Source organism: Oncorhynchus kisutch, linkage group LG16 (assembly GCF_002021735.2).
Source record: "Oncorhynchus kisutch isolate 150728-3 linkage group LG16, Okis_V2, whole genome shotgun sequence".
In the NCBI taxonomy this organism is placed as follows: Eukaryota; Metazoa; Chordata; class Actinopteri; order Salmoniformes; family Salmonidae; genus Oncorhynchus; species Oncorhynchus kisutch.
The window spans coordinates 26,173,516-26,192,322 of NC_034189.2; the positions used below are offsets into that span (position 1 = coordinate 26,173,516).

The 18,807-nt window shown below is 43.6% G+C and overlaps 1 protein-coding gene across 1 annotated transcript; it reads left to right on the forward strand.

Annotated features, from left to right (window-relative positions):
- The first annotated feature begins 104 nt into the window (after positions 1 to 104).
- LOC109906543 (phospholipase A-2-activating protein) lies at positions 105 to 17,771 on the forward strand. The gene is made up of 14 exons (XM_020504286.2): positions 105 to 358; positions 913 to 1,106; positions 1,389 to 1,489; positions 1,667 to 1,787; positions 2,338 to 2,505; positions 4,387 to 4,522; positions 4,758 to 4,927; positions 13,514 to 13,665; positions 13,883 to 14,102; positions 14,376 to 14,441; positions 14,530 to 14,601; positions 14,761 to 14,868; positions 15,046 to 15,213; positions 17,052 to 17,771. The coding sequence occupies exons 1-14, from the start codon at positions 210 to 212 to the stop codon at positions 17,624 to 17,626; spliced, it is 2,400 nt and encodes a 799-aa protein (XP_020359875.1). The 5' UTR covers positions 105 to 209; the 3' UTR covers positions 17,627 to 17,771.
- The last annotated feature ends 1,036 nt before the right edge of the window (positions 17,772 to 18,807 follow it).

The following is an 18,807-nucleotide window of genomic DNA, read 5'->3' on the forward strand; positions in this document are numbered from 1 at the left end:
TTATTCTGGTAGTGTTATTTGTATGATTTATCTAATATGTATATATAATTGCAAAAAAATAAATGTAATTGTCCCAGCATGCGATCTGAGGTCAAGGTGAATTTTCCTTTCTACTTCCGCTTTACTTAACCGGACGATTTCTTCTTGACAAGGGGTGCCTCTTTTCTCTTTAGAAGTTACGATTACAACATTGTGATATTGGTGATACAATGGCATCACCTAACTCATATAAACTAAGCTGCTCCATACCTGGCCATGAAATGGATGTTAGAGGTCTTGCAGCTGCTTTTTTCCCTGACGGAGCCTTTACGTCTGTTTCCAGAGACCGAACCGGAAGGGTCTGGGTACCAAACTCAAGGTACCGCTAGTTAGCTAATTTAGCTTAGCTCAAATGACTGTTTGTCTTACCATTTTAATGTTGTAAAGATAATCATTTAGCAACCCTTAGCCACACATATATCGATGCCCCTCTCAATATACCATAACCATAATTTCAAGGCAAACCAACAAGTCTACTAAAGCATACTAGCTAGCTAACATAATTAGCGTTGTCATTCACTCAACTGAAATGTGCAACCAAACCACACTATGGTCTGGACGTGTGGTTTCACTTCTGATATTTCCCCCCCCATTAATAACATTGCCACACAAACTGTACGGGACAAAAACGTGACACAAACTTTCTAAACTTTGAATGATAATATATGCGCACAAGGTTTCTTTAGGCCATATGGCAAGTTGTTTTATAGCTAACAGTAAGCTTTTATATAAAGCTAGTCACTGAAAGAAGCCAGACTGTTCAGAATGACTAGATTTGAAACCACATTGTTGCTGTTGTCCTGCTCTGTTTTTTCAATGTAATCAAGTTGAACTTTAAATAGCATATGTTCTGTGTCGCTATTCTCTCTACAGCCCAGACAGGGGTTTCACAGAAATGCATTGTATGACAGGCCATGAGAACTTTGTATCCTGTGTATGCATAATCGCCCCCAGCGACACATATCCTCGGGGACTCATAGCCACAGGTGGAAACGACCACAACATCTGTGTTTTTACACTGGACCAACCACAACCATTGTTCACACTCAAGGGACACAAAAACACAGGTATAGTTGATATACTGTTGATGCAGGTAGCCTAGCAGGTAAGAGCGTGTGGCCAGTATCGAGCCAACTAAGTGAAAAAAATCTGTTGATATGCCTTGAGCAAGGCACTTAATCCTAATTTCTCCTGTGAGTGCTCTGTATAAGAGCTTCTGCTAAATGACTGAAATGTAATGCATCATTGTGGAACAACTAACTCAACTTGACTCCTTAAAATACCAACTTGGTCTGATGACGCTTTCGTTGTTTAGAAGTAGAAACTGTCCATGTTACGTATGTCCACAGTGTGTGCACTGTCCTCTGGGAAGTTTGGAACACTACTGAGTGGCTCTTGGGACACCACAGCAAAAGTCTGGCTCAACGAGAAGTGCATGATGACCTTACAGGTAAAGTATCTGAGATTTGTCTATAGTGTTTTTGATCAGGGTCATGTTCAGTAGCAAAACATTTTGCAACATAAAATGAAAATCTATGTTCTAATTGGATAAATCTGAAATAGTTTTCTCCCTGCTAAACACAACCCAGGTGAGTGACCATGGTAAATTGTGCTTTTTGTATTGTAGGGACACACAGCAGCAGTGTGGGCGGTGGTCATATTACCTGAACAGGGCCTCATGCTGTCTGGATCAGCTGACAAGACCATCAAGCTGTGGAAGGCTGGACGTTGTGAGAAGACATTTACAGGTGAGAGATTAATGCACCTGTCATGGAAATTCTAACCAGGGACACTCGATGTCAATCTTAAATTAATAATTATTTATTAACAGCAAGCTGGAGAGGTCGCAGTCAAACTTAGATTCATAAAGTACCGGTCTGAAGCAACCTCCGTCAGGGCAGTTCTGTTAGATATCTCATATACTGCTTACACACACGTTATATTTGCATGATTTAGCTTTTTCATTATTCATCATTAATTCATCACTAACGTTTGGTTCATGCATGTGACCGACCAATACCTCGCAAGGCTTCTTCTCTCCAAGCTGAGACCTTCAAACTGAGATATCCCTTTCCGTTCTCAAAACAATGCTCTGGGCGTACTGCCAAATTGCAGATACTGATAGTGAGGGTTCCTCCCAGGCATGTTCAATCAGGCACTTGCATGAACACAGAAATGTGTTATTAGAAAAGCACAAACATAACATTTTTCATCACACACCCACTACCCACGTTGCCCCCTATAAATATTGTGGCAGTTCTGGGGCCAGACATCACTAAATGTCCTTGTCTATCCCAGGTCATGAGGACTGTGTCAGGGGGCTAGTGGTGGTCAGCGACCTGGAATTCTTGTCCTGTAGCAACGACGCCACTATCAGGAGATGGCTGGTGACTGGAGAATGTGTGCAAGTGTACTACAGCCATACCAACTACATCTACAGCCTGGCCGTTTTCCCCAATGGACAAGGTACAGTATGGACGACTGAACCCTGAGAATCTACCAGTGCCCTGTTTGTGGAACCACTTTGCCCTAGGAAAGTGTGGCAATCTGTTGGTGATTCATAGTTTTAGTTATCCGTCCTGGTGTATTGTAATCTATAGGCTGATCTACTCCTACTTAAATGTAGTTGTGTATAATTTGTAAACAGAACCTTTTGTATTGTTATTGGCGCTTGTCTTTAAAAAAAAATCATAGTTGAAAAGATAACTCCTGCACACAAAATACACTGCTCAAAAAAATTAAGGGAACACTAAAATAACACATCCTAGATCTGAATGAATGAAATATTCTTATTAAATACTTTTTTCTTTACATAGTTGAATGTGCTGACAACAAAATCACACAAATTATCAATGGAAATCAAATTTATCAACCCATGGAGGTCTGGATTTGGAGTGACACTCAAAATTAAAGTGGAAAACCACACTACAGGCTGATCCAACTTTGATGTAATGTCCTTAAAACAAGTCAAAATGAGGCTCAGTAGTGTGTGTGGCCTCCACGTGCCTGTATGACCCCCCTACAACGCCTGGCATGCTCCTGATGAGGTGGCGGATGGTCTCCTGAGGGATCTCCTCCCAGACCTGGACTAAAGCATCCGCCAACTCCTGGACAGTCTGTGGTGCAATGGAGCGAGACATGATGTCCCAGATGTGCTCAATTGTATTCAGGTCTGGGGAACGGGCGGGCCAGTCCATAGCATCATAGCATCATCATGCCTTCCTCTTGCAGGAACTGCTGACACACTCCAGCCAAATTAGGTCTAGCATTGTCTTGCATTAGGAGGAACCCAGGGCCAACCGCACCAGCATATGGTCTCACAAGGGGTCTGAGGATCTCATCTCGGTACCTATTGGCAGTCAGGCTACCTCTGGCGAGCACATGGAGGGCTGTGCGGCCCCCCAAAGAAATGCCACCCCACACCATGACTGACCCACCACCAAACCGGTCATGCTAGAGGATGTTGCAGGCAGCAGAACGTTCTCCACGGCATCTCCAGGCTCTGTCACGTGCTCAGTGTGAACCTGCTTTCATCTGTGAAGAGCACAGGGCGCCAGTGGCGAAATTGCCAATCTTCTCTGGCAAATGCCAAACGTCCTGCACGGTGTTGGGCTGTAAGCACAACCCCCACCTGTGGACGTCGGGCCCTCATACCACCCTCATGGAGTCTGTTTCTGACCGTTTGAGCAGACACATGCACATTTGTGGCCTGCTGGAGGTCATTTTGCAGGGCTCTGGCAGTGTTCCTCCTTGCACAAAGGCGGAGGTAGCGGTCCTGCTGCTGGGTTGTTGCCCTCCTACGGCCTCCTCCACGTCTCCTGATGTACTGGCCTGTCTCCTGGTAGCGCCTCCATGCTCTGGACACTACGCTGACAGACACAGCAAACCTTCTTGCCACAGCTCGCATTGATGTGTCATCCTGGATGAGCTGCACTACCTGAGCCACTTGTGTGTGTTGTAGACTCCGTCTCATGCTACCACTAGAGTGAAAGCACCGCCAGCATTCAAAAGTGACCAAAACATCAGCCAGGAAGCATAGGAACTGAGAAGTGGTCTGTGGTCACCACCTGCAGAACTTTATTGGGGGTGTCTTGCTAATTGTCTATAATTTCTACCTGTTGTCTGTTCCATTTGCACAACAGCATGTGAAATGTATTGTCAATCAGTGTTGCTTCCTAAGTGGACAGTTTGATTTCACAGAAGTGTGATTGACTTGGAGTTACATTGTGTTTGTTTAAGTGTTCCCTTTATTTTTTGAGCAGTGTATTATCTCTGCACATTTACCGTGTTGACATTTCTGTCAGACATTTTTCTAGACAATTGGTTGGTGCTCCCGTCCCTTCTCAGATTTCGTAAGCACAGGAGAGGACCGGACCTTGAGGATATGGAAGCAGGGCGACTGCCAACAGACCATCCGTCTCCCAGCCCAGTCCGTGTGGTGCTGTTGCATCCTGCCTAACGGGGATATAGCTGTGGGTGCCAGGTAAACCCCACTGTCTATTTATTTTGTGGCATATGGGCACCAATACTGCTACTCCACCGAAATGATAAACCAAATACAATAATCTTCTCTTTGGTGTATGCTCATACAATATCATGATGCCCCCTCCCTCCTTTTAGCTTCACACAGAGGGTAAACATAGTTGGAAGTGAGGTGAGATCGATATTTCTGATATGACCTTGCTTTTGTGTCACCGGTCGTATTATTTGCCTTACAGTGACGGTCTCATCAGAGTGTTCACTGAGGTGGAAGATCGTATAGCTAGTCCCCAGGACCTCCAGGCCTTCGAGGATGAGCTCTCCAAGACCACCATCGACCCCAAGACAGGGGACCTGGGGGACATCAAGATGGAGGATCTTCCAGGAAGGGAGCACCTCGAGGAGCCTGGTAAATTAATTTGTATCTGCATGTTCTATTATATTATTCCATTCCACTATATACAGTGAGCTCCAACGGTATTGGGACAGTGACAAATGTGTTGTTGTTTTTGCTCTGTACATTGAAATGATACAATGACAATGAGGTTGAAGTGCAGACTGTCAGCTTTAATTTCATCCACATCAGGTTAACTGTTTAGAAATTACAGCACTTTTTGTACATAGTCCTCCCAATATTGGGACAAATTCACCTGTGTATTAAAGTAGTTCAACGTTTAGTATTTGGTCCCATATTCCTAACATGCAATGATTACATCAAGCTTGTGACTCTACAAACTTGTTGGCTGCATTAGCTGTTTGTTTTGGTTGTTTCAGATTATTTTGTGAAATGAATGGTAAATAATGTATTGTGATGTTGTAGTCACTGTTATTGTGAATAAGGATATATTTATTTTAAACACTAATACATTAATGTGGATGCTACCATGATTATGGATAGTCCTGAATGAATCGTGAATAATGATGAGTGAGAAAGTTACAGATGCACAAAGATCATACCCCCAAGACATGCTAACCTCTCGCCATTACAATAACAGGGCAGGTTAGCATTTTATATCATAGCCCCAAGACATGCTAACCTCTCAGCATTACAATAACAGGGCAGGTTAGCATCTTATATCATACCCCCACGACATGCTAACCTCTCGCCATTACAATAACAGGGCAGGTTAGCATCTTATATCATACCCCCACGACATGCTAACCTTTCAGCATTACAGTAACAGGGGAGGTTAGCATTTTCTATCATACCCCAAGACATGCTAACCTCTCAGCATTACAGTAACAGGGCAGGTTAGCATTTTAGATCTTACCTCCAAGACATGCTAACCTCTCGCCATTACAGTAACAGGGGAGGGTAGCATTTTTTGGGGGGGGGGTTATGATATTTGTGCCAAATCCAAAGTTCTGGAGTACAGAGCCATAACAAAAACCAAATGTGTCACTGTCCCAATACTTTGAGCTCCATGTACTAGAGGTCGACCAATTATGATTTTTCAACGCCGATACCGATTATTGGAGGACCAAAACACCGATACCGATTAATCGGCCAATTATTATTTTTTTAAATATTTTTTTAAACATTTTATTTGTAATAATGACAATTACAACAATACTGAATGAACACTTATTTTAACTTAATATAATACATCAATAAAATCAATTTAGCCTCAAGTAAATAATGAAACATGTTCAATTTGGTTTAAATAATGCAAAAACAAAGTGTTGGAGAAGAAAGTAAAAGTGCAATATGTGCTATGTAAGAAAGCTAACGTTTCAGTTCCTTGCTGAGAACATATGAAAGCTGGTGGTTCCTTTTAACACGAGTCTTCAATATTCCCAGGTAAGAAGTTTTAGGTTGTAGTTATTATAGAAATTGTAGGACTATTTCCCTCTATACCATTTGTATTTCATTAACCTTTGACTATTGGATGTTCTTATAGGCACTTTAGTATTGCCAGTGTAACAGTATAGCTTCCGTCCCTCTCCTCGCTCCTCCCTGGGCTCGAACCAGGAACACAACGACAACAGCCACTCTCGAAGCAGCGCTAACTAGCTAGCCATTTCACTTCGGTTACACCAGCCTCATCTCGGGAGTTGATAGGCTTAAAGTCATAAACAGCGCAATGCTTGACGCACAACGAAGAGCTGCTGGCAAATGGCACGAAAGTGCTGTTTGAATGAATGTTTACGCGCCTGCTTCTGCCGATCACTGCTCAGTCAGATACTTGTATGTGTGTATGATCAGTCAGATTATACGCAACGCAGGACACGATAATATCTAGTAATATCATCAACCATGTGTAGTTAACTAGTGATTATGATTGATTGATTTTTTTAAAAAGATAAGTTTAATGCTAGCTAGCAACTTACTTTGGCTTACTGCATTCGCGTTACAGGCAGTCTCCTTGTGGAGTGCAACAAGAGGCAGGTCGTTATTGCGTTGGACTAGTTAACTGTAAGGTTGCAAGATTGGATCCCCTGAGCTGACAAGGTGAAAGTCTGTCGTTCTGCCCCTGAAGGAGGCAGTTAAGGCCGTCATTGAAAATAAGAATGTGTTCTTAACTGACTTGCCTAGTTAAATAAAGGTATAAAAAAAATAATAATCAGCAAAATCGGTGTCCAAAAATACCGATTTCCGATTGTTATGAAAACTTGAAATCGGCCCTAATTAATCGGCCGTTCTGATTAATCGGCGACCTCTACAATGTACAGTCATGGCCAAAAGTTGAGTATGAAACAAATATTTATTTTCAAAGTTTGCTGCATCAGTGTCTTTAGATATTTTTGTCAGATGTTACTATGGAATACTGAAGTATAATTATAAATATTTCATAAGTGTCAAAGGCTTTTATTGACAATTACATGAAGTTGATGCAAAGAGTCAATATTTGCAGTGTTGACCCTTTTTTTTTTCAAGAACTCTGCAATCCTCACTGGCATGATGTCAATTAACTTCTGGAGCACATCCTGACTGATGGCAGCCCATTCTTGCATAATCAATGCTTGGAGTTTGTCAGAATTTATGAGTTTTTGTTTGTCCACCCGCCTCTTGAGGATTGACCACAAGTTCTCAATGGGATTAAGGTCTGGGGAGTTTCCTGGCCATGGACCCAAATATCGATGTTTTGTTCCCAGAGCCACTTAATTATTTATCACTTTTGCCTTATAGCAAGGTGCTCCATCATGCTGGAAAAGGCATTGTTCATCACCAAACTGTTCCTGGATGATTGGGAGAAGTTACTCTCGGAGGATGTGTTGGTACCATTCTTTATTCATGGCTCTGTCTTAGGCAAAATCGTGAGTGAGCCCACTCCCTTGGCTGAGAAGCAGCCCCACACATGAATGGTCTTAGGATGCTTTACTGTTGCCATGACACAGGGCCGATGGTAGCGCTCACCTTCTCTTCTCCGGGCAAGCTTTTTTCTGGATGCCCCAAACAATTGGAAAGGGGATTCATCAGAGAAAATGACTTTGCCGTAGTCCAATCCCTGTACCTTTTGCAGAATATTAGTCTGTCCCTGATGTTTTTCCTGGAGAGAAGTGGCTTCTTTGCTGCCCTTCTTGACACCAAGCCATCCTCAAAGTCTTTGCCTCACTGTGCGTGCAGAAGCACTCACGCCTGCCTGCTGCCATTCCTGAGCAAGCTCTGTACTGGTGGTGCCCCGATCCCGCAGCTGAATCAACTTTGGGAGATGGTCCTGGTGCTTGCTGGACTTTATTGAGCGCCTTCTTCACAACAATTGAACTGCTCTCCTTGAAGTTCTTGATGATGCGATAAATGGTTGATTTAGGTGCAATCTTACTGTCAGCAATATCCTTGCCTGTGAAGCCCTTTATGTTTAAAGCAATGATGATGCTACATGTTTCCTTACAGGTAACCATGGTTGACAGAGGAAGAATCATTATTCCAAGCACCACCCTCCTTTTGAAGCTTCCAGTCTGTAATTCGAACTCAATCAGCATGACAGAGTGATCTCCAGCCTTGTCCTCGTCAACACTCACACTTGTGTTAACGAAATAATCACTGACATGATGTCAGCTGGTTCTTTTGTGGCCGGGCTGCAATGCAGTGGAAATGTTTTTGGGGGATTCAGTTAATTTGCATAGCAAAGAGGGACTTTGCAATTAATTGCAATTCATCTGGTCACTATTCATAACTTTCTGGAGTATTTGCAAATTGCCATCATACAAACTGAGGCAGACTTTGTTAAAATTTATATTTTTGTCATTCTCAAAACTTTTGGCCACGACTGTATGTATTAATATTTACAGTCGGGTCCAAAATTATTGGCACCGTTGATAAAGATAAGCAAAAAAGACTGAATTAAATCATACAAATAGCTACAGTGCCTTCAGAAAGTATTCACACCATTTGACTTTTTCCACATTTTGTTGTGTTACAGCAAAGAGCCTGAATACATATTTTTTTTGCCTAAATAAGTCCAGGAGTAAAAATGTCATGGACTCACTTTGTCTGCAATAATAGTGTTTAACATGATTGTTCAATGACTACCTCATCTCTGTATCCACACATAGAGATAATTGTAAGGTCCTTCAGTCGAGCAGTGAATTTCAAACACAGAAACCCTGACAAAGACCAGGGAGGTTTTCCAATGCCTCGCAAAGAAAGGCACCTATTGGTAGATTGTTTTTTTATTAATACCCGACATTGAATATCCCTTTGATCATGGTGAAGTTATTAATTAGACTTTGGATGGTGTATCAATACACCCAGTCATAACAAAGATACAAGCGTTTTTCCTAACTCAGTTGCCGAAGAGGAAGGAAACCGATTCGGGATTTCACTTTAAAACAGTTACAGGGTTTAATGTGATAGGAGAAAACCGAGGATGGAACAACGTTGTAGTTAACTCACAATACTAACCTAATTGGCAGTGAAAAGGAACCCTGTACAAAAATAAATATTCCAAAACATGCATCAAGGCACTAAAGTAACACTGAAAAATGTGGCAATTCAATTTTTGTCCTGAATAGAAAGTGTTGTGTTATATTTGATTTGCCCCAAACATATTACTGAGTACCACTCTCCATATTTTCAAGCATTGTGGTGGCTGCATCATGTTATGTGTATGCTTGTAATCATTAAGGACTGGGGAGTTTTTCAGGATAAAAAAAAAATGGAATGGAGCTAAGCACAGGCAAAAACAAGGCCAAACATACACTGGAATTGCTTACCAAGAAGACAGTGAATATTCCTGAGTGACCGAGTTAGTCTTGACTGAAATCTACTTAAATCTATGGCAAGACTGAAAAATGGTTGTCTAGCAATGATCAACAACCAATTTGAAAGATCTTGAAGCATTTTTAAAAGAATAATGGGCAAATGTTGCACAATCCATGTGTGGAAAGGTCTTAAAGACTTACCCAGAAAGACTCACAGCTGCAATTGCTGCCAAAGGTGCTTCTACAAAGTATTGACTCAGTGGTGTAAATAGTTTATTTTATGCATTTAATTTGCAAACATTTCTAAAACTATATTTTGGGGTATTGTGTGTAGATGGGTGAGGAAATAATATTGACACATATACCAATACGGTGAATGAGTTTATCAGGAAGTGCATAGGAGATGTTTGACCTACTGTGACTATTAAAACCTACCCCAACCAGAAGTTGTGGATGTATGGGAGCATTTGCGCAAAACTACAGTGTAGTTATTCCCTCCTCCAAAGCACCAAGCAGGCTAAACGTCAGTATAGGGACAAAGTTGAGTCCCAGTTCAACGACTCAAGACACGAGACGGATGTGGCAGGGTCTACAGACAATAAGATTATAAAAGGACAGCCGGCCACATCGCGGACACCGATGTCTTGCTTCCGGACAGGCTGAACACCTTCTTCGCTTGCTTTGAGGATAATAGTGCCACCGACGCGGCCCGCTATCAAGGACTGTGGGCTCTCCGGAGCCGGAGTAAGACATTTAAGCGTGTTAACCTTTGCAAGGCTGCCGGCCCAGATGGTATCCCTAGCCGCTTCCTCAGAGCATGTGCAGACCAGCTGGCTGGTGTGTTTACAGATGTATTCAATCTCTCCCTATCCCAGTTTGTTGTCCCCACATGCTTCAAGATGGCCACCGTTGTCCCTGTACCTAAAAAGCTAACTAAATGACTATCGCCCCGTAGCACTCACCTCTGTCATCAGGAAGTGCTTTGAGAGATTAGTCAAGGATCATATCACCTCCACCTTACCTGCCACCCTAGACCCACTTCAATTTGCATACTGCCCCAATAGATCAACAGACGATGCAATCGCCCCACCACACTGCACACTGCCCTGTCCCATCTGTACAAGAGGCATACCTATGTAAGAATGCTGTTCATTGACTATAGCTCAGCATTCAACACCATAGTTCCCTCCAAGCTCATCATCAAGCTCGAGGCCCTGGATCTGAACCCCGCCCTGTGCAACTGGGTCCTGGACTTCCTGACGGGTCGCCCCAGGTGGTGAAAGTAGGAAACACCTCTTCCCTGATCCTTAACACACGAGGGTGGGTGCTCAGCCCCACCCTGTACTCCTTGTTCACCCATGACTGCGTCGCCACGAGCACCTCCAACTCAATCATCAAGTTTGCAGACGACACAACAGTAGTAGGCTTGATGACCAACAACTATGAGACAGCCTACAGTGAAGAGGTGAGGGCTCTGGGAGTGTGGTGCCAGGAAAATAACCTCTCTCTCAACGTCAACAGAACTAAGGAGATGATCGTGGACTTCAGGAAACAGCAGAGGGAGCATCCCCCTATCCACATCGATGGGACACCAGTGGAGAAGGTGGAAAGCTTCAAGTTCCTTGGCGTACACATCACTGACAAACTGAAATGGTCCGCCCACACAGACAGTGTGGTGAAGGCGCAACAGAGCCACTTCAACCTCAGGAGGCTGAAGAAATTTGGCTTAACACCTAAAACCCTCCCAAACTTTTACAGATGCACAATTGAGAGCATCCTGTCAGGCTGTATCACCGCCTGGTAAGGCAACTGCACTGCCCACAACTGCAAAGCTCTCCAGAGGGTGGTGTGGTCTGCCCAACGTATTACCGGTGGCAAACTTCCCACCCTCCTGGAGACCAACAGCACCTGATGCCATAGAAAGGCCAAAAAGATAAAGGACATCAACCACCCAAGCCACTGCCTGTTCACCCCGCTACCATCCAGAAGGCGAGGTCAGTACAGGTGCATCAAAGTTGGGACCGAGAGACCGAAGCTGTTTTTCAATCTCAAGGCCATCAGACTGCTAAACAGCCATCACTAGCACACCAGAGGCGGCTGCCTAAAGATATAAGGAATCACTGGCCACTTTTAGGAATGGATCACTAGCCACTTTAATATTTCCGTATCTAGCATTACTCATCTCTTATGTATAAACTGCACTCCACACTATTCTACGACATCTTAGTCACTTAAATTGTGTTTCCATATTGCATCAGCCATTTCATTTGTGTATACTGTATTGTATTCTTTACTATACCACTGACTGTTAAACAGCCATCACAAGCACATCAGAGGCGGCTGCCTATAGACATAGATTAGGTATAGACATAGATTAGGAATCACTGGCGACTTTAAGGAAATGAAACACTAGCCACTTTAACAATGTCTCAGTTTCTTGTATTACACATCTCATAAGGATAAACTGTACTCTATACTATTCTACAGTATCTTAGTCACTTGTGTGTAAATATTGTATCACCCATCTCATATGTATTTACTGTATTCTATACTATGCCACTGTATCTAAGCACAAGCATACATTCGCAATAACATCTGCTAAACACGTTTGTGTGACCAATAAATTTGATTTGGGTGAGAAACATTTTGGAATTCCATCTGTAACAACAAAATGTGGAATAAGTCAAGGGGTATGAATATTCTCTACTAATACAATTGCTCAGAGATAGACATTTTGTTTTAACAAGAAAAAAAGTCTCTAAAAGAGGTTTCAAAATTGTCATGCCGGTTTGCATGGTGTGCATGGCCAAAGAGCTCTATTTTCATGTCATCAAACTAATGCAAGCGCCTATGCCTGGAGTTCTATTTTCATGTCATCAAATTAATGTAAGCGCCTATGCCTGGAGTTCTATTTTCATGTCATCAAACTAATGTAAGCGGCTATGCCTGGAGTTTTCAAAACGGCATTGGCACTTGGATTGGAACCTGCGCTATGGTCAGATGAGAACCCCATTCCTACTGTGACATACGGTGGTGGATCTTTGAATGTATGGGGTTATTTTGCTTACACTGGTCCTGGGCCCCTTGTTAAGGTCAACATCGTCATGAACTTTACCCAGTACCAGGAGAGTTTTGACAAAAACCTGGTTGCCTCTGCCAGGAGGCTGAAACTGGGCCGCAAGTGGATCTTCCAGCAAGACAATAACACCAAGCACACAACAAAATCCACAAAGAAATGGTTAATTGACCACAATATCAACATTTTGCAATGGCAATCTCAGACTTCTGACTTGAACCCCATTTGAAAACCTGTGGTTAAACATATGGTAGTCTATAAGTGCAGATGAAGGATATCAAGGATCTGGAAAGATTTTGTATGGAGGAATGGTGTAAGATCCTTGCCAATCTGTTCTCCAATCTCATTATTGTTATCCTTGCAAGGTGATGTATTGAAAACAGGGGTGCCAATAATTTGACCCGTCTTTTTGAGAAAAAAGATTTTCACCCCCCAAAAATGCATACAATATACTCAGAATTTGTATTTAATTTATAGTATATTTTGCCTGACTGCCTGACCTGACTGTATATATTCAATTAATATAAACTATAAAGACATTACATGCACAGAATCACTCTTTGGATATTAGTTTTTTTGCACCTACAGTCCATGGTCACTGACATCTTACTTGAATGATCAACTTATTTGACCAATCGTCAAGCTTTAGTAAAACCTGCACAACTAAAAACCACAGATGCACATGAAAGGGGAGTAATCCAGATAACATCCTTGTTGTATTGTAGTGCAGCGAGTATGATTACACATTAAGATGCCTGTTTGTCTGTCTCCCAGGGAACCGGGACGGCCAGACGCGGCTGATCAAAGAGGGCCAGAACGTGGAGGCGTACCAGTGGAGCGTGGCTGACAGCCGCTGGATGAAGATTGGAGATGTGGTGGGAGGGTCCAACCAGCAGACCTCCAAGAAAGTCAACTATGAGGGGAAGGTGAGGTGCACCCCAACGTTGGGTGAATGGTGATAACGATAGATAATTTTACTCAGAGGGAAATGATTGTACACTGTGCTAAAATAAAATCAATGTCCAGAGTACAGACGCAAGGCACATTATTCACAAGTGATTTCATCTACACTTAACTGAAGCGAGCTGTCACACAGTGAATCTCTCAACACAGGTCCAAGCCATCTTCTGAATGATTTTCCAGGAGTATGACTTTGTCTTCACCATCGACATCAACGAGGGTGGCCCGTCCATGAAGCTGCCCTACAACGTGACAGACGACCCCTGGCTGACAGCCCACAACTTCCTGCAGAAGAACGAGCTCAGCCCCATGTTCCTGGACCAGGTGGCCAACTTCATCATCGAAAACACCAAAGGACACACCTTGGGAGCCGCCGCGCCTAGCGCTGCTGACCCATTCACTGGTAGGGCCACGTGAACCATCTTCATACTATATATAGGCTGCTACATTACATTTTTAGATTCTTAACACACACCGGCCCAGCCTAGTAGTATCAACTCATTCACTGGTAGGGCCGACTGGCCATTTTCAGTCTATAGGGTGATTGTTCCCTTTTCTAACACACAGTGATCAAAGTTACCGTAATATTTGAAATAGACTGGTCATGGAAATTCAAATTGAGTTTAGAATACCACACTAACAATTTTCACCCTGCTTTTATCATGTTCACCATTAGGCTCAGGCCGATACATTCCTGGAGCTGCTGACAACAGAGCAGGCTTTGGGGCTGACCCCTTCACAGGTAAATAAACACAAATATAATTTTCTTGTACATTTCAGTTTGATGAGGACATGCTGTTCTAATACATTAATTATGACGTTTTCCCCAGGCACTGGGCGGTACATCCCAGGATCGGGGACTCCTACAGGGGCTCCGGTGGGCGTGGCAGACCCCTTCACAGGTTAGTCACTATAGCAACTCCTTCAACGTCAAGGGTTTAATCGGAGGTCGCATTAACACACAAATGTGTTTTTACCCCAAAAATTACATGTAAAAGACAACCCAATATCACTGCTAAAGGGGTAGGACTAACACTTCTACCCCCCTCTTGTCTTCCCAGGTGAGGGTGCCTACTCCTCGGCTGCCTCGAGGCAGACCTCCACAAACATCTACTTTCCAAAAACGGACGGTGTGACCTTCGAGCAGGCTAACGCCACACAGATAATGGGTAACCACTGAACAAAACATGATTTTTTTGTTGCTGATCAACCAGCACTGTCGCTGAACTGAAATAATGTGGATAGCCATATGGAAACCTTACTACAGTAAATACATACTGGGTATTATAAAGTGTCTGTTTCATTCTCAATGGCATCTCTTTATAATAACGTTGCCTTTTCACCAGCCAAGCTGAAGGAGCTGAATGGTGGGGCCCCTGGCGAATACAGGCTGTCTGAGGAGGTCCTGGAGAGCCTGGAGAAACTGCTGGTGTCTGTCTGTAACCCCTGCGCCACAGAGCAGCCCACCACAGAGCAGATCAGCCTGCTCTGGAAGACATCCCACTGGCCAGAAGGTAGGCTAACAGACATCTTGGGCAGGATTTGGGTTTATCCCACTAGACCAGTACAGAGGTGGGCAATTCTGATCCTGGCGAGCCGCAATGTGTGCAGGCTTTTGCTTCCAGTCACTAGCAAACTGATTTATAGTGAACAAAAATATAAACGCAACATATAAAGTGTTGGTGCCATGTTTCATGAGCTTAAATAAAAGATCCCAGAAATTTTCCATTTGCACAAAAATATTATTTCTCTAAAATGTGTACAAATGTGTTTATATCCCTGTTAGTGAGCACTTCTCCATCCGCCTGACAGGTGTGGCATATCAAGAAGCTCATTTAACAGCATGATCATTACACAGGTCCACCTTGTGCTGGGGACAATAAAAGTCCACTTAAATATGCAGTTTTGTCACACAAAACAATGTCACAGATGTCTCAAGTTTTGAGGGAGTGTGCAATTGGTATACTGACTGCAGGAATGTCCACCAGAGCTGTTGCCAGAGAATTTTGTTAATTTCTCTACCATAAGCCACCTCAAATGTCATTTTAGAGAATTTGGCAGTATGTCCAACCGCAGACCACATCAGCCCAGGACCTACAGATCCATCCTTTTCACCTGCGGGATCATCTGAGACGAGCCACCAGGAAAGCTGATGAAACTGTGGGTTTGCACAACCAAAGAATTTCTGCAGAAACCATCTTAGGGAAGCTCATCTGCGTGCTCATCGTCCTTACCAAGGTCTTGGCCTGACTGTAGTTCGGCTTTAGTGGGCAAATGCTTACCTTCGATGGCCACTGGCATGCTGGAGAAGTGTGCTCTTCATGGATGAATCCCAGTTTCAACTGTAGTTATTGTGACAGGGTAGGAACCAAAGTGTTGACAAGTGTTTCCTATAGGGACCTATAATCTTTGGGTATATCTTAGAACTTCATGTAGTTAACATTCTTGCTTTGCGTATTTGATTTAGAAGATACTGTTGCACAAAAAACAAGCAGATGTAGGTCTACATCATCACTTGTATTATCAGACTGTATAGCTACAGGCTCTGTCGCAGCTGGCCGTGACCGGGAGACCCATGGGGCAGCGCACAATTGGCCCAGCTTCGTCCGCGTTAGGGGAGGGTTTGGCTGGCAGGGATGTCCTTGTCCCATCGTGCACTAGCGACGCCCTATGGCGGGCCGTGTACAGTGCACGCCGACACTGTCGCCAGGTGTACAGTGTTTCCTCTGACACATTGGTGTGGCTGGCATCCGGGTTAAGTGGGGCAGTGTGTCAAGAAGCAGTGCGGCTTGGTTGGGTTGCGTTTCGGAGGAAGCACAGCTCTCGACCTTCGCGTCTCCCAAGTTCGTACGTGAGTTGCAGCTATGAGACAAGGCTGTAACTACCAACTGGATACCACGAACGTGGGGAGAAAAAGAAAAACGAATAGTTTAATTATAGAATGCTAGTGGATTTATGTGCAGCATTGACCATGCAGCGCTCTTGCCCAGTCATGTGAAGTCCGTAGATTAGAGCCTATTGAATTCATTTCAATTGACTGATTTCCTTATTTGAACTGTAACTCAGTAAAATCCTTTAATTGTTGCATGTTGCGTTTATATTGTTGTTCAGTATAGATAGTCAAGCAATTATGGTCAGGTGTGTTGGAGTGGACTGCAAGCCCTCAGCACTGTTATTGCCCACTCTTGCACTTTACCCTCTGAAGTCCTGAGAAGCATTTTATTGTTTTAAGAATAAAAGGCCCTATCGGCCTTTTCAAGTATGTGAAACCTTTGCACATTACAATAATTGAACATATGGTAATGTACCATTTTCATTGAGCTGTGATCACCTGTTCTCTCCTGTCCTGCAGACATAGTCTTCCCCGTCCTGGACATCCTGCGGCTGGCGGTGCGCCACCCGCAGGTCAACGACAGCCTGTGCGGTGGTGACGCGGATGATGGCGTGGCGCTCTGCAACCACCTGCTGAGCCTGATGAAGCCTCAGGGTCGGCCAGCCAATCAGATGCTGGCATTGCGGACACTGTGCAACTGCTTCAGTGGCTGGCGAGGCCGGGCCCTCCTATTGGCCCAACGGGAGGCTGTCCTGTCCCACGCCGCCGACCTCTGCTCTGTTTGCAACAAGAACATTCACATCGCCCTCGCGACTCTCGTTCTCAACTACGCTGGCTCACTCCACGGCCAGCCCGACCTGGAGGCCAAGGCCCAGTGTCTGTCGGTGGCCAGCGCGGCACTGGAGTCGGTGCAGGACAAGGAGGCAGTGTTCAGGCTCCTGGTGGCTCTGGGGACCACAGTGGCCTCTGACCAGACAGCCCAGGACCTGGCCAAGTCACTGGGGGTCATGTCACAGATCGCCAAGTACACCTCGGTCACCGACCCGGCCAAGGTCGGCGAGTGCTGCCAGCTGGTTTTAAAAGAACTGCAGTGATCTGATTTCCTGTGACTTAAAACACACTGGTTTCCCCTTTCCTCTCCTTATATTATTACTAGTCTCTGTTCAAGTGTTTAATTGACTTTTGAGACTATTGGATTGCATGTGCTGCAATAAAAATATGTACAAATTGGATCTTTCATGAAGCCTGACTTGTCTTTATTAATTATAAATGGAGTTGGTGAGAAAGTAGATATAGTGAAATGAGGCACATTTCTAATGCTTTGAAACTGTCCATGTCATGTATATGCACAGTGTGTACTCTGTCCTCTGACGTTTGGAACACTACTTACTGGCTCATGACCTTACAGATAAAGTGACTTTGATCTGGGTCATGTTCAGTAGGGCTCACTGTAGCAAAACCTTTTGGAACATAAAATAAAAATCTGTTCTAATTGGATAAGTTTAAACTTTTTCTCCCTACTGAACACAACCCAGGTGAGTGACCATGGCAAGATGTGCTCTTTGTATTGTAGGGACACAGCAGCAGTGTGGGCGGTGGTCATATTACCTGAACAAGGCCTCATGCTGTCTGGATCAGCTGACAAGACCATATGGAATCCTGGATGTTTACAGGTGAAAGAAATCACCCACTAACCACAGTGACCTTTATAAATATTGTGGCAGTTCTGGGGCCAGATATCACTGAATATCTTTGTTAGAGACACATATCATACCCCCAAGACGTGCTAACCATTACAATAACGGGAGGTTAGCATTTTTTGGGAAGGTATGATATTTGTCCTGTAACTTCCTCACTAATCACGATTCATTCTCAGGACTATCTGTAATCATGGTACCATTCACATGAATGTAGAAGTGTTTTGAAACATTCATATATACAATAAAAGTAACTCAAATGGCACAATACTATATTATTTGACATTAATTTCTGGCACAAAATAATTTACCATTAATTTCTGCCTCAAAATAATCTGAACTCAAACAAACAGCAAATGCAGCCAACAAATGTGTAGTCACAAGCTTGATGTAGTCATTGCGTGCTATGCATATCTTTTTATTTTGCCAGGTCGCAATTGTAAATGAGAACTTGTTCCCAACTTGCCTACCTGGTTAAATAAAGGAATACTGAACGTTTGACTACTTTAATACACAAGTAAATTTGTCCCAATACTTTTGGTCCACTAAAATGAGGTACTATGTACAAAAGGTGCTGC

Bases quoted from the DNA above. Each gene is read 5' to 3' on its own strand.
- LOC109906543 (XM_020504286.2), top strand. From the start codon at position 210: ATGGCATCACCTAACTCATATAAACTAAGCTGCTCCATACCTGGCCAT. The intron at 1,788-2,337 runs GTGAGAGATTAA...TGTCTATCCCAG, and splicing joins TTGTGAGAAGACATTTACAG to GTCATGAGGACTGTGTCAGG. The intron at 2,506-4,386 runs GTACAGTATGGA...GTCCCTTCTCAG, and splicing joins CGTTTTCCCCAATGGACAAG to ATTTCGTAAGCACAGGAGAG.